This window comes from Anopheles cruzii, chromosome 3, assembly GCF_943734635.1.
Source record: "Anopheles cruzii chromosome 3, idAnoCruzAS_RS32_06, whole genome shotgun sequence".
NCBI lineage: Eukaryota > Metazoa > Arthropoda > Insecta > Diptera > Culicidae > Anopheles > Anopheles cruzii.
This window is the reverse complement of record NC_069145.1, coordinates 14,509,670-14,531,436: the sequence shown is the minus strand read 5'-3', so window position 1 is coordinate 14,531,436 and position 21,767 is coordinate 14,509,670. Positions and strand designations below refer to the sequence as shown.

The window sequence follows — 21,767 nt, the reverse complement described above, 5'->3', positions numbered from 1 at the left end:
GCCTGGCAGCGTGGCGCCAAGTATTCGATTCGAATTTGTTGTTGCTGCCGGACGCCGCTCGCCCGTAGCCGCCGATCGAGCATAGTTTCTGTCCCGTCGAGTTTGTCCCCCGTTGTCAACCGATCGTCGGAAGTGGTTAATTATAGGGTTGTATATTATAGGGTAACGCCGCATGTTGCGGCCGACCACGGTGTGTGTGTGTTGACAAATCGAAAAGAAACGCCTCGGTTCGCGCCCCACGGTTGAATTCTTCTGGCAGAAGACGCTCGGCGCTTCTCTCCTTCGACTGAATCGAATCTTTGCCGTACTTCGGCCATTTGATGGTAATGGAAATCGTTGGAAGCTGATCTGCGCGAAGTGGAAAATAAACAAACATCCGTAACCGATTCTCGGTTGTCAGGGTTGCAACCTGCTGGCCGCCCTCTTGAAATGTTCCAAGCTATCCGACACTGTCTCGTTGTCGTTCTGCGGGCGAATGGCTGGCCGAATTGAAGGACCAGACAACCGGCACCAGCCTGTACCGAAACGGGTCGGCTTTTCTTCCCGGGAAATACGCACATCTTCAAGCCGGATGCCAAACACTTTCAGTTACGACGACTGGCGCCAGCTGAAGTGGCCCCGGCTAGATTAATGACCTATGGCTGCCCCAGAACCTTCGGCACTCCTTGCCACACGGGGCGGGCCGAGCTCGGCCGAGCGTCACCCGTTTCGGGTCAGCTGGAAATTCCATTCGTCGAGCAGATCCGGCGTGGAGATCTCAAGCGCGAATGGAATCCACATGGCCCGAATGATTAAATTATTATACCCACGACGGGGCGATGGGCGGTTCGGACTTGATTGGACTTGAAGCCGGTCGGTAGAAAATCCGGATTTTACCCATCATGGCTTCGCCAGATAAATCGCTCGCTTTTGGCTCTTTCGGTCTGCCCGCCCACCCGAGATCTTCGCCGGCGACGTAAATATTAATTTAATGAAAGCTCATTTTTGAGGATCAAGAGCAACCGGGGAACACCATCATCGAAGGTTCTGCGCATTAAAACGCACGAAATGTGATATGGATGGGCATATTTTGTTTCGGGGGTTTGGATTAGAGCATCACTTGAACGAGCAATATGAGTCTGTTAAAAATGGTTTCGTTTTCGAGTCCATTAAGAGCTGCTTTGCTACACCGTTGCATATTTTAGTGCTTCAGTGTTCAGTGAGTTCCTTCGGTTCGTTCGGAGCTTATGAACCAAAAGATGTTGAAAGATGCGGCAAGTTAAACAAGTATACAATCTGTGCCATTTATGAGTCACTTAATCCAACAAGACTCGTTCATCGAAAAGTTATTTCCGCCTTTCAATTGTTTGACAGATAATTGAAGAAGAGATCGATCGAGTAGATGAGAATCAGAATTCATTAATTTGTGATGAAACACAAACGGCAAATAAAGGATTCAAGCATCAAATCAAATCTGCGGAGTTAATTTGCAGTCGATCGTTACGATCATTCCCTTTTATGGCGAACGGGCTTCCCACGATCGGTACCACCGTAAACCGTTCATCCGTCATCCGTCGCTCGTAAACGCTATTTTAACGATGACGAATGACGAATGACGAAGGCGGCGCAACAAAAACATCGCAAAACTAAACAAAAATAAATTCCAAACCAGCTGCGCTGTTGCAGCCCGGTGCGGTTGGCCACCGGGCGACGGATGACGAATGGAGTGCTTCAGCACCGGCAGCAGCATGGCCCGAATCCTCCCATCAGCAGCCCGCTTCTGATTGGATGATTGACGCAAAATGACGCAAAACCGAGTCATTGGGAGCGGTGGAGGCTCCTGGTGGCGTTGCAGTGGATGATGCTGTTTTGGACTTACAGGACGCGCCGAATGGGCGGATAGTAATTACCTTACAATAATAAACTTCCGGACGCCGGCGGACAGCGGTCGGTCAGAGGTGTAGCATTTTTACAGCATCCGCGACCCCGGTGCTGCGGAAAGTTATAGGAAGTTCCAAAAATAGGCCAAATCCTTTGACGGAGGGAATGGCGTCGTTGATGTTTTGCTTGCCCCGAGTGACGCTCCGTTCGGACGTCAGTCCACGCCAGAGTTGGTTGGGAGAGTATTTCTAGTTTATGGACTAATATGCCAAATATCACCAATATCACCTTCGAGGCATTGCATTGCTTTAGATGAACTAATATAAATAAGCATCAAGAAAGGAATCGTTGGGGTCGTTATGTTGTAGGGGAGAGAGATCCTAATATGAGACGGAATGAGCGTTACCTTTGAACTATAAATATTCAAGTACCGCTCGGGTTGACTCAAAACACCATCCCACTTTGTGCGCCATCGTGAACGCCGTCCCCGAAAACCCCGCCTCGCAGCATCGGGCAAAAATGACGGCCGTCCAAAAACTTCGACAGGTTTTTGATTTTAAACATTCACTCAAATGGCACTTTCTGGCTCACTGTCGCTCGTTTCGAACATCCCCGAGAGCCGTGAGTCACCGAAAGGGCATTCGACCGTGGCGCACTAAAAAAAACTACTAAATACAAATACACACACATACTAAGATTTTCCAACGGCCTTACCATGTCGACAGGAAAATCTGTTTGCTGCCTGTCTGACACTCTGAAATAAATGGCTTGTCCACCACGTGCGCTTCATCGAGCGGGCGTTGTGCGCGCTGAGTACGCTATGCTGGCCGCCACCCTTCAAGGTCCTTGGGCTGGCAGCAACGAGCCGTGCTGTGGTTGATGCCGTGCCCGTGAATACACATTCATTTCGCCGTGCATCCCTTGCGAATGCGAAATTAATAAAATCATAAAAGAAACCTTGTCCTTGAAGGCGAAAAAGACTCGCATTTTAATACCGATTGCTTGTCATTTCCACTTTGCGCGCTTATAATGTATTGCCGCCGTAGGTTTCCCAGAAAGAAACGAAACACTTAAACCGTGGCGGGTTTCCGGTTTTGTTTTGATTCGCGTACGAAAAACACGATCGTGGCGCCAGTTTTTGTGAATAATTCCCAAACAAGCGCCTAACAAGAGACGACGTTTCCGGGAATGTCCCGGCTCTCGAACGTAATCGGTTCCGATCGGTGTTTTGAAGGCAGCCCGCGCAGTCGTCATGATGTCGTAATGTAAACAAGAATCAGAGCGTCCGTCCGGCCGACTAGAGATTGGGGGAATTACGGTTGCAATTCGCGGGTTGTGAATCAAAGCGGTTGCTTTCCGCGACCCACGGAAACACGGACATCCTACGGCGCGCCGCGATCAGTCGGTCGGGAAAAGCGTTGCCAAACCGGTGTTCGGTTGATACTTGGGACTTTCGGCTGTCCGAGATTCATTCATGGTCTTCGCTTGGTTTGCCACGCGTTGATAAGTGAACGAAGCCATTCGAGCAAACGTGGGCCGGCAAAATATATTATTTGAAAGTTTTTAAGGCGTCCGTTAGACTGATGACCAAACACGAAACGTTGCAATCGGTGTGCTTTATGGAAGATTTGAAGTAAAATACGCAATATCCTGTGTGGCACAGGAAGAATCTTTATTTGCAGCAGCACTTATCAATCGATCACACCCAACACACACGCAAAAGAATTCAAATTTCTAACGCAAACTCAAATCAGGCGACCGCGTCGTCGGTTGGTGTAGGTGATTTAAAGTGATGGCGTTGTTTACGTTGTGCGCTGCACGAAAAATCACGAGCCGAGTTCATGGTCGGTTCTGGGCGACCGGTCGGTCGCCGATCGCTCATCATCAGCCGCCGAGCACGGGCGGATCTATGTTGGGCACAAGTCAGCTCGGCGGTGGTGGTCGAAATTCCTTCCCCGGCTGGCAGCCCCCGGGTGTGCGGAACCGTGCCGTGATCGACGACGTGTTCCGACGGGGGCAGCTGGTTTTGGCTTCTCGTCGCAGCTGATGAGACTTGCTCTCTCGGTCTCTCTCTTTCTCTCGAGTTGGCAACGGCAACGCAAGATGGATGATTTATTCAGCTCGCCATAAAGTAAGAACATTTACCTTGCGCCCCGGTCGGGCGGGATGAGGGATGTAAGGGAGGGTGCTAGCAACGTTGGTGCTATGCTCTTGCAAGTTTTGCATCCGGCTCAGAAGGACACGCAATCGGCCAGAGCTCGGCCGAGCGGCGAAACACTGGGGCGTGTGATTGACACACCGACAGCGGCCGCGGCGAGCAACGGAACCTTGGCAGTGATTTTCGGTCGCAATGAAACGGATTTACATGAGCCGAAGACGGTAACGACGATGCGCCACCACGGTCCGGCGTCCCTCCCGCGATGAGGGTGTAGCGACATTTTAACTCAACCTCTCGGGGTTGATGATATTTACCTAACCGACTTACACGACGGTCGTCGCATCCGTTTCGAGGGCGATCCGGTGTAGGTTTCGGGGCGGGGTTTTTTTTTTGTCTCGGTTCGTCCCAACCAACACACGCGAGGCCAGTGAGCCGAGTTGCGTTTTTTTCTGATTAGCCAACGAAACCACAAAAGGAAGGAAAAGCAGATGTGAAATGTAACTGTCCTGTGACGGACGGAAATTGAATGGATTTTTTGCTCTTCGGCGGGCCGGGATCTAATCCGTCGGACGGACGCGAGTCAGGCAACTGCCTCCGTTACTTGTGAAGGTCACAACGCTGAGCCGTTTGAAGACGTTGCTCATTATCGAGGTTTATTTACATGCAGCTTAATGAACACCATTTCCTGCGCTCCGACCACAGTCAGCGGATGTTCGGCGGCCGCGAGGCGGTTCGGTGTTCACGGTTTTTCCTGCAAAGCACTAGCGGCACCCTTCAGTGAGGGTAGAATTTGGTAGTTTCGTTGTGCTGCATGTGCCGCGACACTTCCTGCCACGTGGCGACTCGAGAACCACCATGCGTCTCCATCGATCGCGCGTGTGAGGGACAATTTTGAATTTATTTTACGATAGCATAACGTAGCGTCGTTGCTTGCGCTGCGAGTTTCGCGCACATTCCATGCAGCTGTTCGTTTGGCGTGATTTAATTCCCATCTATTTAATCATTCTTCATTCGTTGCCGGCTTCTCTTTTCACTTGCGAAAAGAGGACACGATCAACATTCTTTGGATGCTCCGCATTCCGCACGGAACGAATTGTGTCTTATTTATTTCGTGGTGCGCAAGATCGCGACCTTTTTCGAGGGTCTGGACGTTTCGGTGGTTTATTAGATTGTTCCGAGAAACATTGGATCTGGTTGACTGAATGACGCAAACGCCAGCAGTGCACTTTCCGAGTGCATATCGTGGAAACGAACTCTATGGACCGCCGAAAAATGAACGCGAATCCGCGAAAAGATATTATTTAGGCCAGGCGAATTCGGTGGCGCGTGCGTGCCATTTTTCTCGCTTCTAAGTAAGGTGATTTATCGGAACGCTTCAAGTCAGCTGCCAGCGAATGCCAGATTTGCCTCGGGTGGATTGATTTCCTGTGGGGCATATGATACGTTGTTTGAAAGCGAAAAAACAACTGTGCGCTCTCTCAAACTCACGCCACAGTCGTATCGTGTGCATTGTATGGTCAAACAGGCGAGACATCAAAGTTATCAACGGGCCATTAAAGTTGTATTACAAAACTACGACTCGGTTCGCCCCAGACGGAACACTCTAATGCACATTACTGTACAAGGTGAGAGTCTATTCTTTGCCAACCTCTCTCTCACTCGCTCTGGTGCTATTATTATCAGTGGGAAAGAAAATCGGGGATCGTAGTCGTTTTGGCCGGAAAGGATCCGGTAAATGTACACCCAGAAAGTGTGTTACCGACCGTTTACTGAAACCGCAACGCGTTTTGTATCCCGATAACGCGAGCGGCCAGTAAAAATTAACTCTCTCAATTTTACTATAATTTTCAACTCATAGAATTTCACTGTCGCCAGCTGTACGTGGTTCATACTTTAAGCTGTAGTTTGGGCTAGTTTTTACCAAAATGACACCTACCATACATCGATCTACTGAAGGCATTCATTGCGAAAAGCAAAAATAGTTCAAATTCTTGGCCCACTAAAACGTATTTACGGAAACAGTAAAATTTCCATCCCCGTTTCCGATTCAAAATTTCTAGCAAACGTTCAATAAATCTACATTCAATAAATGTCACCCAAACCTCATTAATGTGGAAAAATTAAGCTCGTTGTCAAACTTGCCGTGGCAGTAAAAAGATGATGCAAAACTGAAGCCAACGATCGTAAAGGTGATTTATGGGGCGCGACCTTCCGTCGGTGGCCGGCTTCTTTCGTAGAAATCGGGGTCCACGTCGCCGGCTCACGTTCGGCGATAGGGCCTATCGGCGAACATAAGAGTAGCGCCCAACGGAAAGGTGTCCTTGGACTGTGCGAAGCGGCGTGAGCTGATGGCAAAAGGACGGTCTATTGTGAGAAAGCATCAACTCACTCCGTCCCCGGTGGCCCTTGACCGCCCTTCACAGCGATCTGTTTTGCTGCTTTTGGGTGTTTTTGGGGGAATAGTTAAAGACTCACCATGCGCCGGATCATTTCGGTTCGGTGTCCATCGATCGCACGAGCGTCAGTTTTATGTAACGAAACATTCCACAGGACCGCGGACCCGCCTGACTGGCAAACACATCAATGTACGCAAACCCCCGTGCCAGGCGTTGACGATCGTGTGCGTATTTTGGTGCCGATGTTTTCCACTGATTGCCCGCCACGCCACCGGTCGGTTGACGCCATTCGACTTCCTGGCGGTGATTCTCGCGTGCTGTGTTTGCTTTCGCTCGAGCCGCACGATTTTCCGGAACGACCGCGCCAGAAAGAAGACGATGTCGGCGATGGTGTAGATTGATGCCTTCGGGAGCTTCAGCCACCGAAGGAAGCGCGTCTTTGCGTTCGTTGGCGCACTCGAAGATCCAAATTGGGTTCAAACAGAGTTTAATTAGAGAAATGGGAAAAGAATAACATCAATTACGGCACCCAGAGTAAATGAGCAATTGAGGAATGTTAAAAGAAAGAAATTGGAAGCCAAATCTTTCATTCCCAGTAAGTCGTAGCTTCAAAATGCAACAAATCTGTAAGCTACTACGAACGTCTGGCTTAAATCCTCAGCTGGTGGTAATTTCTCGCTCGGTGCCTCTTCGGTGAGATCAGCTAGAAGTGATCGATTGCGAGCTGGACTGGACAAGCACCAGACGGCCAGCGCACATCCAAATAAACGCCGAAAACCACCAAAAACAATCTCAAGTGTGTAATCCCAGTAGTCTATTGGTTTCGTTCGGCCCCAAGCAGTTACCCAAGCGAGGGTTGCTTCGATTGACATTCCTTCGGTTGGTCGGAGAAATGAGGAAAATGAGCGCCGCCGAAGACACCCAATCAAAGTGCACTGCGTACGAGCCGAATGGAAAAGCGCAATCGGAGTGGATGTGGAAATCCGATCAAAACAGAAGAAGCCGCAGCCTTGGAGCAAGCAACGCGCAAAAAGAAAACCACACACACAGACTCAAAGGCCCGTGATTCACCACCGCGCAGAAAGGTGTGTGGAACCGCGCAAAACGGGGTGGAAAACCGGGGCGAAATGAGTGAATGAAAACATAACGATGGCCCTGCCCCCGGGGGGGGGGATGGAAATGTGCGCGGGCTGTGAGAGACTTGCGAAAGAGAAAGAGCAAACGGACTGCGTCTCTCTCCTGCGCGCTCTCGGTTGCGGGAGCGCGTGCGTTGGCGCGGAAAGAAAGCGGCCGGTCAGAGGAATTTCGCGCTCGCGCACTACCTGGCGGGCCAACATTGTCCGCGGCCCCGCGGCTTACCGACGGGACGGTACGGGTGCGCACAGCATGCTGGCCACTGTTCAGTTGTCTAGCGATCATTGGAGTGATTGGAGCGACAGCAGCGCATCAGCAGCATTAGCACCAGCCAGCGGTAACGACGCAAAGTCCACGCGAGGTCCGGAAAAAGAAGTGAGCCCACAGTTCGCAGCTCGCTCCGGTTGATTGGGGAGCCTTCCACGGGAGTCACCATCGAGCAAGAGAGAGCCCGAGAGAAAGCCCACGCGAAAGAGCCCAACCCGCGAGAGGTGAATTGTGCCTTCTTGCTGACTGTACTGATCAGTCACTGTCCGAGACCGCTTGGAGTCGTACGATACGGTTACCCGCTCGACCTGCGCGAGAAGCCCTCAGTTCCGTTGAGGTTGAGTGACTAAGTGATCCGCGGACCGCGGCATAAGAGTAATTATTTGGAACGCTGGTTCCGCACAAACGTGCCTCAAATTTAGGCAAACACCACGGGAGCGTGTGAACACCGGTGATAAGTGAAGCGCCCTGTGTGTCCAGCAGCGAACTACACAAACATTCGAGACCCCCAGAGGACCCAGTCATTGGAGCGCGTTATCGGAGCGCGGTTCGAACGACTGTTTTATCGGAAGCGCGCCGTTGCGAAACCGCAGCCCGTCGCACACAGTAGACTTCCGGGAAATCGATTCCGTGACTTTGTGACTCCCGTGTTGCGTGACACGGTTGGTTAGGCTCGATTCGTCACGTCCGTTCGGGCAAAGCAAAAAGTGGCCGGCGACTTGGCAACCGGAAACGAGTCGCCCCGTAGTAGTGTTAGTGGTGAAGGCCCCGGTAGTCCCGGTGACCAAGGAGACGGCGATCGTGAAGTCGGCATTGAGGACCAGACATCGGACGGCCCACAGGATCCACAGCAGCAAGCAAGCCCTGAACTCGAGCGCATCAACAAGATGACGGACGTTGCCCACGAACTCGGCGCCCTTCGGTTGATAGTGGTAAGCACCTGGGTTTGCCAAACATTCTTGTGGGAGATTCTCGACGCACGGCCGACGGTCGATCGCCGCCAAGCTGGCTAAGCTCGAGCGGCGGCACACATAACTTAGGCCGGAGCCGGGCCTCGGGTTTCGGGGTTACAACAATTTGCGGCCAATTAATGCGCTAGCTTCCCCCGGGGCTAGCCTGGTGGCCGAACTTTGTTTGGTAAACAATCGGGCGATCGGGCGATCGCTAGTCCCGCGGCGGGTTTCGTGTGATACAGTATCCGATCCGCGGCCGGCCGCACGCTGGTCCGGTGGTGTGCTTGATTGGTTTACTCGCTGCAATCGAACACGGAACGGCACGGCACGGCACAGTCAGAGATCAGGTACGGTGCGGATGATGATGATGGCTGGGCGCGGAACTGCGCGAGCAGTAGGTCAGATTTGCCCGGCACCGAGCCATTACCGAAGCCCGCCCCGGGGGGAAGAAGGAAAGCATGGAATCACTGGGGGCCCGCACCCGGCCGAAGAAACTGGGCGGCGGAATGCAGCAACACCTCACGGGGCAGCGATGCACCCCCTTTTCGCGCCGGGTGCGCAGATTTATTGGTCAATAATTAAATAAATCGGCTCTCTCGGTGTGTGCTCCTTTTTTATGGTTCCCAGTGGACCGGTGGACCTGTTGAGTTACATCATGGACCTAGAAACACGGTTTTGCCGGTTAGTTACCCTTACTTTTGGGCAAGTAGCAGCAGTGTGTTCGGGGTGAGGTCAACACACTTCAACCGCGTGTTAGTGTTCGGTGCCCCCGTGTCCTTAAAAGCGGTTGATTTTTCCTCAAGGTCTATTAAATGTCCGAGGTTGGAATTTCGAGTAGGGTTTTCTACGTAGACTTGAGAGGAATCCCACCAAAGACGGGGTTCGGGGTGTTATCAATACTTGTTACGCAACTCGAGTATTGCCACGAAACGGTTACAATTCTTTATTGGTCTGGGCGGCATTAGCGCACTAATTGACCAGTTTCTCTTTAATATAGTCTCCGGGGTTGCCCCCAGAGTTCCGCCATAAAGCAGGTCGTTCGGCAATCAATACCCAACGGTCCCTACCTCATTACTCCACGTAAACCTCATTCACTTTCGGTGGTCCGACAATGGTTGGCATCTGCTAATGGCTGCCTCCTTCGAACGCACTTACGCCAACCGATTGGACAGTTTGACACCTTGCGCGAGAGTGTTGACGCGCAGTTGCGTTTCCGAAATTAGTAGGATCTCCGCACACACAGCCGCCTTTTCTTCTTCGTCTCTATCTCTCCGTCTCCTGGATGACCACGAAAGATCACTTACATAAGATTAGCACAACGTGGCGTCCGCCGAAACCAATAAGTGCTTAGCCGTGCTTTGGGAGGTCCAAAACTTTGGACACCCGAAGCGTTGACGTGCTCCACCACCGGAGATCCACGTCCGGATGTCGGCGGCCACACCGGGGCGTTGGCGCACAACACGGGCGCCCTGTGACGGGGGTGAGCTATTTTCATCGTCGGCTGTCCTGTGGTAGCGTTTCCTTCTTTGCAAAGTATCTACAATGTCACCTCGGCCACAGCGGTAGCAGCGAGTGCTCAAGCGGGAACAGCATGGCGGTGCCACGGCGGGAAAGAGTCTGCCACTACATAGAGGCTATAGATAGACACGGCTAGTTATCGACCTTCGCTGGGATGGCGGGTGGTTCGAAGTGGCGACGAAAAATCCGCAAAAAATCCAACATTGAGAGTCCAGTCCACGCCACGGACATCGGGCGCCCAGAGGGTAACCCAGCCAGAAGCTTGCCTCGAATATGCATGTCCCTCAAATCTTCAATTCCCTCAGCACGGGTGGCTCTAGGCGTGGGCTCTAGGCACCGAAACGCACCCGCCACAGTCGGGTGTCAGATCACTTGATCGAGACGATCCGATCAAACACGAACGACGCGATCGATCGATCGATCGATCGCAAGCTGTTGCTGAGCGGAGCCTTTGGCGTATCAGTTGCATTCTCGAGTTGCCTATAAACAGTCACCGGCGCGATCGCCAACTTGCCCCATCTCGGTGCCTAGTGTTTTGCCTGTGACCCACAAACATCCCGAACCCGCCCGAGGAATGGCTACCGAAACTCGACGATCATCGGTCACGATCCGGCTCTCGGAAACGGCGGTAAGCGCGTCCTGTAATCCGCCGACCCACAAAAATTCATCCACTCCTCCCAGCGACCCAGAATGGCCACCGTCACGTCACACCACGAGCAAACTTCTTTTGAGCGTGCCATCCCCGGTTGCTAGGCAAGTCGAAGCGTTCCCTCGTCAGCTGCTAGCTTCTAGCCGTGCGGTCGGATCCGACTTGGAGGTAGGTTGTGGTTGGGAAGCTAGAGGTCCCAGAGACAGAAGGCATCGTCTGGGTCATGGCGTGGCGTTCTCTCGGCATTTGTGATTTGTGTGGTGCACGCTGATACACGTGCGTGGTGATATAACTCTTCAGGAAGAGGCCACAAATGTGACCAGCTGATCCGGTTTTCGCGGGATCGAGTTCGGTCGGGGGTTGGGTTGCCCCGGGTTCTATTAGTAGACATCGTAGACCAAGCAGGGCCTGCGGCCAGTGTGAGGCATTATGATTCCCATTCTTGCTCCAATTCTTGGTCCCAGCTGCCACTGGTTGTCCCTTGTGGTGGTGGAAATCATTACGTCCGGTCAGGTGGTGGTAGTTTAATTAATTTTAAATCGAAAACATCCAGACTTCGGGCGGGTAGGGCCCGCTGAAGTCCGGCTGGCCGATCGTTTCTGGCACACGATCGGCATTCCATCGAGGTTATGAATAAGCTCGCCAACACCGTCGGATCCTCGCGGCCCTATTTATACACGCCACACGGCTTGGGGCGTGCGCCCAGGCGGACGAGAGCGCGCGCGCGCGCGCCTGTTCGCCCGCGTGTGTGTGTGTGTGTTTAAAATGGCCGATCGAGAACGAAGGGCTTCGAACTTGTACTTGAACTTCTCCGCTTCGGGCGGAATCGGGTGCCGTGGCGTGGCGCACCCGGTGTGGACAGATTTATCTGGTGCATTAATTAGAACCGCCAGCTCACGGACGTCCGGGCGGCGGGCCTTTCGGTGTGTCACTTCGGCTTCTGTGGGTGAACCTGGCTGGCTGGCTGTCCGACCGATCCGTTACGTTCCGTTTCTGGACGAAATCGGTGATTGATGGCTTCCTGTTGGTTGCGAAGGAGTGCGGACTTTGAAGGCCGCGCAAGATACGAGGATTCCGCAACCGCCGAGGTGGGCCGTATGTATGTTTTATGTACTAATAGCGCCTATTTTTAACACACGCTCACACGCGCCCGTTTGGCCGAGTCTGGGTAGTTGGTTCTGCGCTGCACGCGGTCCACTCGCGGTACTCGGACCTCTCAGGCGTAGCATAATTAATTAATCCTGAGCGGAAACGGAGCCGGAACACCGAGCCACCGAAGGAATGTCAAGGACACACGGGCTGCGACAGTTAGTACACGTACGACCGTGAGTTAGTGATTCATTTCTGGGGCGTAACAAAAAATTAACACATAACCACGACTTTTACTGGGCCCTCAGTTGCCCAAAAACCATGCTGCTCCCGTGTCAGGGTAAAGAAAGGGCCTCTTTCTCTCTGACGGCGGTTGACTTTGCTTTCTTTATTCGAAGCGTTGATAAATGACGCACCGTGACGCAACATGCTGACGGTGCGCCAGAGCCCCAAACGAAATTTCGGTTAATAAGTTCGGTCGGTTCGGCTGATAAACATCGGCCAACCGCCAATCGGCTGCGCAATCAACATGCAAGCGGTGCGGTTGTTGTTGTTGCGCAAGGCGCAAGTAGTGCGTGGACCCGAGTCCGGTCCATGTCCGGTCCCGGTCCGGGGATCGTGAAAGATTAATCTCGGGCCACCTTTGATTGACGCACCCGGACGGGTTGATAGCATAATTCGATGCTTCCGCCTGTGTGGGCTCATTAACGCAGCATACGCAGCCACGGCCACGGACAGTAGAGGTGCTTTTCTTCGCGGTATTCAGCGGCGATCGCCGATCGCAGGCCTGGCCCGGGGCCTTTCGTCTGCAATTGAATTGCAAAAAGGCTATCCAGCAAGAAAAGAAATCGGACGCGCGCTGTGTTGCGTGGACAGTGTGTGGGTTTTTGTTTTTTTGTTTTCGTTTGTTGGTGCTGGCGATGGCCATTGTTGTTGATCATCAATCAGCCGATCGGTCCGCCGTTTCCAAATTCATTAGCCAGATGTTAAAGGTTCCGCGAGTGCACTCGACTTTCGACACACACACGAGTGTATCGCATATTAACGTTCATTTACGCATGCGGCTAGAAAGGTTGTTTTTTCATGCTTCGGAGAAAACCTTTGGCGAGAAGAAATCACTTTTAACGACGACTTTAGCGCTTTCCATTGCTGCTTACATTTTTATCAATGCTTATGGATGGCATAAATTTCGCGTCCACTGTAAATTGTAACGCTTTATTTATCCACAAACACGTTGGTGTCCTTTGATGGCTGGCAAACAAACGTTCAGTTGCGTGACTACGTTGAAACAAAAGTGTGTTAACAGTTCAGCCAATGGCGAGCTTACTGCGTTGCCGCGAGACAAAGTGCACTTTTTGGCGAGACCTCCTTGCGGGCAGATGGCCTTAACCATGGCAGAGCGTCGAATCGAAGCCGCCTTCGATCAAGCGCACGTGCATTTCCGTTGAGTTCAGCCGCAGTCCGACAAGAAACCCTGCGAGACCGGCCGATAACCGGAAAGGAGGCTTGTTGAAATACACTTCAAGCGGAAGTACGCCTTCAGCCCCGAGCTGTCATCATTCAATCAGCACGACTTGGCAGTGACACTACCGTCCATTGTTCCAATTGAGATCGTAGGTTGCTAAGAATGTCAAATTAAAAGTATGATTGCCCGTAATCATGATGGAAAACTTGAGGTTAGGGTGTAAAGAACATTTACCCGAATGGGATCAATGCGCCTTCGATTGGTCTGTCACAACACTGAACGATACAGGGAAAAAGAGCCCCCAGAAAGCTTTATGGACTTGAGGAGTCTTACCTGAGGGCGCCCAACAACTGCCGGTATGCCGACCGCCAACGGTGGCCACTTCTAAACAGCGCCAATCACGCAAACCCCCCCAATCTTCGGCCATGCTACTTTTGCGGGTGATTTGCACCAATTCGACGGCCGGCCCCCACTGGGGACCACTTCCGGGATGCCATCGCCGGTTTTCCGCACTGTTTCGCGTGGAAAGCCCGAAAATGGCTGGCGGTCACTTCGGTGGCCAAATTTCTCCCAAAAGTGGGCTGCCACCGCCCGCCGGCGTCAAAAGCGAAAGCCAAAATTTGCAAACAGAAGAGGCCAGCAGCGGCAGACGGTTGATTAGATTAATTAGCGAATAACGGGGTCCGGACCGGGCCGGCCAAAGAGAGAAACAATGCCCAACCCCTTAGCGAAGTGATCGAGTCGAGAGACCGAGCCGGAGACGGGTGGCTTTCTTTCGCCGGATCGCGGCGATTCGGCCGGCGACCAAGACGACGACGGGGCGTGAAAGTCTGAAAGCAGCGTCGAGTGCGTGGCTGAGGGCGCTCGGTGCGCTAATCGAGCGCATCATTAGGCAATGGGCTTCAGATGGGCCAGCACCTCGTTGCATTAATATATTGTTAGCATCCCGGCCCCCAGGGGATACTCCTCACTTTCGAATGGGAGCCAAATTGACCTACAATCGAAAGTGATGCAGAGAAGAACTCCGCCTCGAAACTGCCGTTCGACCCAGTCTAAAGGTTCGCTGCTCGAGGCACACTGCTGAAGCGAAGTGCTGCTTGGAAATTAACAACATTAACATACATCTCAATTGGCACCACCGAGAGAACCCACCAATCAGCACCGAAGTGGGCGCGCACCACATTATCTGCCCGAGCCCGGTATGCTCAACATATGGTATGCATATGCTCAACAGATGCTGCAGAGCTGGGTTACTGTGGGAAAACTCTTATCGCTTGTTACACGTTTGGTGATCGTACAATTTTGCGCATTACACAATCGCTGGTGCTCCGCCGGTCGTCTGAACTACCCGATATCCAAAAGCGCCGCATTTTTATTGTCATTTCTACTAATAAAGTTCACGTATCTGGTCACTGATACGCGGCGGTGCCCATTATACTCTCACTGGCCACCTCCTCCCCAACGCTTTTCCAACCCGAATTTCGAGCGGCCCGATCGGTAGGGCTTTTCCCAGCTTTTGGCTCCGAGGGCTCGTTATCAGCGTGGATCGAAACGGTGCACTTCAGGCGCTTGGCGATGAAACCGAAATCGAAAGCTTCCGAGGCCGGCCCATCATGCGAAGAGGGCCATCGTCGATGAAGATGATGATGATGATGGTGTCCGCGAATGAATACGCGATAAATTTGGCGTTTCTTTCTTTGCCTTTCTCTGCATTTTCCCAACCTCTACTCCCTAAAACGCGCGCGGAGCACACGCAAAGAGCGCGGGAAACCCATAGTTTTGCTTTCCTCAACCACCCTTTCGACCGTACCGGGTGTGTGTGTGTGGGAATTGGTACCATATCGTTGAGTGATCTCAGAGATGAAGATGCAGCCGTACAATGGCCGAGCATGTTGCCCAATGCGCGCTTTATCTTGCATGGGGACTGTCTGCTGGGAATATCCACCGCGCAGTACACGATCGCCGCCGATTAGTGTTGATGGATCGTCATATGGTGTCGTCCATCAAGTGGTTGGATTTCAAACTACCGATTACTGGACTTTTGAAACGTCAAACTTAATGGAAATTGTATATATTTAGTAAAGGCTTTGACACTATTCCACCTCGGTGATTACGTTAATAAGCCGAATGGTCGTTTTTGGGGCTCGAAAACCCAATACGTCGTTCAAGAGAAGCCAATGCATCCACAAAGCGTGACTGCTTGGTGCTGATTTTGGTCCGGTCTCATCATCGGCCCATTTTTCTTCAAAAATGATGAGGGAGCTGCAACTGTTGATGGAGTACGCTGCTGAGGTATGTTAGCTGGTTGATCATCTTCGGAATCTAAACACTAGATAAACCCCCACCCCATAGTGGTGCATAGGACCAATGTAAGAGATCTCCACCGGAGACGGTTCCCAACTTTCGCCTTGACCTGGGATCAGATTTTGGTCCGCTGCCCTCATTTCTTGACAGAAACTACGCCGAGATGATCCCTTTGCGGGTTCCAATCCAACGCTTGCCTTCAGATTTTGTGTCTGCCATTTCGGAGTGTATCGGAGTTGAAGATCCGGATCTTGGTATTGAACTGTTGGTATTGGGTTTGTCGTTGGTAGCGGCTGGGTTCGATTCGCGACACCAGTGTGACACGGGGGTTGACGCGGGGCCAAAAACTTCGCCCGCAAAAAGCACACCGTTACAGAAAGCAACAAAGATTAGCATTGTCTCTGGTGCAGGCCAAGATCGCTCGGCGGTCGAGAAGCCGGATAAGAGAAGAAGAAGAGACTCATCGTGAGGCGCTAGAATTCCACTTTCCGCCAACGCCCTCGCACGCGGTACCGCGGCGGTCGTCCCGGTCTCGGTTCGTGTGCGCGGCGCTTCAGCTGCGTCGACCTGCTGCACCTGATGCCGTGATAGAATTCGATCTAGCTTCACCAAGGGCCACTCAGGGCTGAGGGTCACGTGAATCGTGCAGCAGAATGCGCACCAGTTCCGCAGGACGGCTCAAGAACTCCTCGAAGCCCCCCTCAGCCAGCTGTCCGCTCGAGCGGCTGACCCCGAAAGGAGCGCGCGATCAATAAAAGCTCCTCGCACCGACCGATCATCAGTTTGTGCAGTTCGATCGCTCAAGCAGTCAAGTTCGGTCTGCTCGGTTCTGGGTTCTAGAAGCCTCGTAGTTTTTCCAATAGTGCGGACCACGTGGCAGAGTGTCGGTGTCGGTAGAAGTCGAAGTGGTTGGGGCGCTACCAGGCCGCAAACGTCCAGAATGGGTGGGATCGTGTCCCGAGTGTTCCGCGGCGCACCAGAGCACACCAGCTGCCAGACGTGTCAGCGAAGTTGTTGCATCTGTCTGGACACCGGGCTCGAGCTAACGCAACGTCGCCTGCGGCGGCTGGAGCAACGCGAGGAATGGCGCCGCAGCCGGGCCGGCAGTCGAGCTAGCCGGCGGTTCCTGAGCGAGGACGAAGAGGACGAGCTGGTGGACGAGGAGGAAGAGCTGGAAGAGGAACGTCCGAGAACGCGTTCGGCCTCGCGCCGATCTCAGCGTAGACCGGCGGCGCAACGGCCACGGCCCCGTCCCCCGGCCGCTCAGTCCGAGGCGGAAGAAGAGCCTGAAGAGCCGGAGGAAGAGGAACCGCGTCCGCGTCAGCGGCCACGTCAGCGGCCGGCGGCGGCGCGCCGTCCAGCGGCACAACGTCGACGGGTTCGTCCCCAACAAGAACCGGAGGAAGAACCCGAAGAGGCGGAGGAAGGGGAGGAAGAACCTCAACCACCACCGGCTCGTCGGCGGGCTCGGCGGGCGCAACAGCAGCAGCGCCCCGCGCGTCGCCAGCGTCAACCTGCCGCTGCGCAGGAGCCGGAAGAAGAGGAAGAAGAAGAACCGGAAGAGGAAGAGCCTGCGACCAAGCGCCGTGGCCGCAGAAACCGACCAACCACTCCTCGCCCTACCCGCCGACGACCCGCCGCCGCCGCCGCCCAGGAGGAAGAGGAGGAACCGGAAGAGGATCCTGAGGAGCCCGAGGAAGAACGGCCGGCTCGGCGCCGTGGACGTCAGCGAGCACGCCAGCAGCGGCGCAGCCAGCGGCGTCGCCGCCAGGACGACAGCACCGACACGGAAGAGCTCGAGGAGGACGAAGCGATCGGTCGGGAGGCGCGGCTCCGTCGGATCGAGCGGCGCCTCCAGCTGGAGGAGGACCGAATCCGCGAGCGGATCCTGCGCGAGGGCGAACTGCGCCGCCAGCGATCCTGGCGCCGCCGGCAGCAGCAGCCACTCCATCTGTCCCTCGACCGCCGGCAGCAGCGCGATCCCGAACCGGACGTGGTGGCCGGACCGAACGTGCGCCGGCTGGTCGCGTGCTACGAGCTGAAGCGCAGCGACATCAGCGACGCCGACGCCCAGTCCCTGCACAACCTCTTCACGCAGGTGGACGACCACCCGATGCCGCGCCACTGTGGCGCCCGTTCGCCCGACCGATGCTGTACATACCGATCGTTTCAAACCTTAAATATCCCACCTCTCGTCGTTGATCGTCCTCTTCTCATTTAGCTCTACCCTCCTTCTCTTGAGTCCTTCTCTAACTTCTCGATTTCTTCTCTCCCGGACAGGACTCGCCGCTATCGTCGAAGGTGGCCCTTTTCAATCAGACCGCCCAAAGCCACCGGGAATCGCAGCTCTCGAATCCGTTCTCCGACGCACAGGCTACGCGCGGCATGGCACGGCTACAGATCAGCAAGGAGGAGTACGGCAAGTAAGTGTGGCGCGGCCAAGGCCGTTAACCCCCCCTCCCGCGAGATCCGCGAGGACGTGCTCTAATAGTCTCAAAAACGCTCACCGGCGGCCGGACGCTCACTAACCTTACGCCTAATGTTTAGGGTTCCGTGAAAACCCCTGAAGAGTTCCAAGCGAAAGCTACTAACACCCCGCCGCTCCACAAGTGCCAACTGATCGAAGGCGACTGACCGATCGCTGCGCACCTCGGACCTCGGAATACTTCGCTTCTTTTGTGCATTTGCCTTTGCTGCTGCCGCTGTCCGCCGTTGTCTGTCTGCTTGCGTGTGATGTAACCTACCGTAGCATAATCGATATTACCATAAGCAATTACTGACCACCAATCACACCCACCCCGCGGGGGGTCCGAGAAAGGAGGGCACTTCTAGGTTAGTGGAACCTTCGGACGTGGACGGTGTGCTGTGCTGCTTCGTACAGGAAAAAGGACCATCGGGCGAATCGACCGATCGAAGGAAAGTTGGACCCTGTGAAGCGTGCGCGATGGTCTAATGATACGTGCACCCGCTCTGCTCTTCAGTCGCACTTCTTCATCGCCACGAGAACTGCCAAACTAGTTCCGCAATAAAGGCGCCACACGTTCAGTGGGCTTGACACGTTTCCGTTTCCTGCTGTCCGGGCGATCGGCGATCTCTCCCCATCAGCCGACCGTCGTCTTGCATGAATCTGTGTACCCTATCGAGTATGCCAAAGTATAGCCCCTTGTATCTAGCGCATGTTATCCAACCCGTAACTAACCCCGAGTGGTGGAAATGAGTAATAAATCCGTACTTAACCTATCCGTAGTCCGTAAGGAACCAACCCAAACACGTTGTCTGATCTTCTTCTAACCTCTGAAATCCGAACCTCGTTCTCGTCCGTTCTCCGACCGTAGGCCGAAAGCCGGTAGCCTCACCGAGTACCGGGGGAAGAAGGCCAACATTCAGGTGTACCAGGAGATGCTCGAGCTGTGCCAGGTGATCGACGGTGACGGAGTGACGGTCTCGAAGAAGAATCCCGACATCAAAATGATCTACTTCGGCGAACTGTTCAATGTAGGTTTCGGACCGGGTCTGAAAGAGGCAGTTCCCGCCCCGGCAATGGTCTTACAGTTCTACACATTTCCGGTTCGATTCTTACACACCCGCAGATCTACACGCACATCAACGACAAGCTGGTGGGGTTGCTGTTGCGTGCCCGCAAACACGACCTGATCCAGTTCGAGGGCGAGTGCCTGTTCCAGCGCCGGGACGACAATGTGCCCGTCTACCTGACCAAGCCGCTCAAGCAGATCCGGGAGATTCTCGTTGGCAAGCAGACGGAAATCCGGCGCAGCTTAAGTCCCAACCCACAGCCCACCAACATGCTGCCTTGAGGGTCCATTGGAGGGAACGCGAAGCGGAAGTCGGATGCGTGTCTGTGTGTTGCCCGTGGTTTCACCTGTGATCAGGAGAGTGGGAGGGAGGGAGAGGCTAGCAAGGTTTCAGGATTTCCGATTGAGTGGGGTCGACCGCGAGGATCGCACACACGCACGCACAATTTGATATCTGTATATTTTGGGAAGCGCATGCGGAGAAAGCGCGCGTAGGTTTTAGGAAAAGAAAAAAGATACACCTGTAGTCCGTAGCCAATATGTTACCTTCGCCCCCTCTATCGTGAGTGTGTGTGTGTGTATGTGTTAGTAGCGTCGTGGCATCGTTCCAGGATGCCTGGCGAGGCCTGCCGACCCGAAACTTAATCGATCCGGAAGCTCTTATTCGTAACTCATTTCTGTTTGTGCATGTTAGACTTTACGTTCTCTTAAATCGAACATTTCCAGTTCGGCTGATTCCAGGGATGTGTATACCAAACAAAAAACAAAAAGCAAAACAAGCGGACGAAACGAACAGCAGCAATGCATGGAACCAAATAGAAGGTAACCGAGAAGTTTAGAGGCGGAGTGTACCGTTACAGGGTATCCAAATTCAGGTTGGCGCCAACCGAATCGTGGACGCGATCTTTGCTAGTAGCACTGTATCAATTGTCAGTTTCTTTCATCAATATTATCTCTCCGTTAGTAGTTTGCACGTTTATGTAGCCCTCTGTTACGATTAAGCACGCTTGGCATGCCTGTTGACTGTACGTTTTAATTGGCCTTCGTTATACCGTTGATAGATTGGTGGTTCGATTACACCTCGTATTCGAGCGATTAGAGTGAGGACAGTATTAGGGTAGTCGTTAACGGGTAGTTACAGCCCAGCGAAAAGCAGGAACTATTCGGCAGATAATACACTGTAGCAAATCGGATGGTGAAGCGGTATAGCGGACTTTTCACACACGCTCTGCCATGCGCAATTATTTGGACGAGTGCGCAATGGAGCAAAATAGATGCAAAAGCAATAAAACGGCTACTCTCATTAACCGTTACACTCCTCTGGGCGCATGAAGCGGAGGAATGTACCCCCGTTAAAGTGATAAGCGAAAGATAGCGAGTAGGGAAAACATCTCGAAAAGCACACAATACCAATAGCCGCAGAGCCCTGGCCAGAAGCACACCTCAACCCGTACGCATTATGTTGGCGGCGTTCCCACGGTAGAGAGATTAAGCGGATGCATAAAACCAAAACAATGAGTAGCAACATTATTGATACATTTTAAACTCGGGCTCGGGCTCGGGCTCGGAGACTGTGTACGTTTCACTTCCGGAAGAAAAGGCGCAAAACTCATCATAGCACGTTAGCGACGAGACGTTTTGATCGGATAAATGGAAATAGTGATAACAATAAACGGAATAAAAATCGCAACTCTATTACGAAACCATTGGTGAAAGGTTTTTTTTGTCTCGAATGCCGCGAAATCGCTTTGGCCGCGATGCCATGGGGGCCATGGGTAAAAGAAATGAGACACGAAACGTGCCACACTTGTGGTGACTCCCCCATCTAGTGGTGCGGATTTCTAAATCGTTATGATTCAGAATACTATTACACCTAATTGGATCGTGTCCGACCGATAAGCTAGCCCCGGTGCCACTCGAGTGTTGAACAAGGCACCGATAGCGGAGACCCTTTCAAGTACCGGCACGGTACCGGTCGGTCGAAACACGTGTTTATTTATTTTTTTATTATTGGAACGAACAGAGCCAGCGGATAATATTGTCTCGCGTTTTTCGGGTAATGATTGTCAATGCAAGAAAGCCGAATTTTCATTAAGCACCAACTTAAAGTTTTGCCCTCAAGTTAATGCAGTGTCTCCGATTAATCGGTGCAGCGGTATAACTTTACGTTTCCGTTCCTTTTGGCGCACATCATCAACGTTTGTTGGCCATTTGCCAGGTTTTTATTCTGTGATTCAATCCCTCAAATTTTACGAAACAGAATTTCACACAAAAATTTCAATTCAAGCACCGAGAAATGTTCCAGTCATCGTTGGACCCCTCGGTCAATCGACGAGCTGTCAACGCATTTTGACAGCTCGCCGCGGCGAAACGAAATTTATTTCGCCCGGCTGTCAGTGCGAATAGCAAACACAATTCGGAGCGCACCAAACCAAAACGGG

General features: G+C 53.0%; 1 protein-coding gene across 1 annotated transcript; it reads left to right on the top strand.

Annotated features, from left to right (window-relative positions):
- Positions 1–10,761: 10,761 nt before the first annotated feature.
- On the top strand, positions 10,762–21,021 carry LOC128275335 (actin-binding Rho-activating protein-like). The gene is made up of 4 exons (XM_053013802.1): positions 10,762–10,914; positions 18,074–18,216; positions 19,129–19,288; positions 19,384–21,021. Exons 1-4 carry the CDS (start codon positions 10,861–10,863, stop codon positions 19,606–19,608), a joined length of 582 nt encoding a protein of 193 aa, XP_052869762.1. The 5' UTR covers positions 10,762–10,860; the 3' UTR covers positions 19,609–21,021.
- The last annotated feature ends 746 nt before the right edge of the window (positions 21,022–21,767 follow it).

What these genes read in the sequence shown, in the direction of transcription:
- LOC128275335 (XM_053013802.1), top strand. Translation starts at nt 10,861, where the DNA reads ATGGCTACCGAAACTCGACGATCATCGGTCACGATCCGGCTCTCGGAA. An exon ending in AGCAAGGAGGAGTACGGCAA is followed by an intron (nt 18,217 to 19,128) that starts GTAAGTGTGGCG and finishes CTCCGACCGTAG; the next exon opens with GCCGAAAGCCGGTAGCCTCA. An exon ending in ACTTCGGCGAACTGTTCAAT is followed by an intron (nt 19,289 to 19,383) that starts GTAGGTTTCGGA and finishes ACACACCCGCAG; the next exon opens with ATCTACACGCACATCAACGA.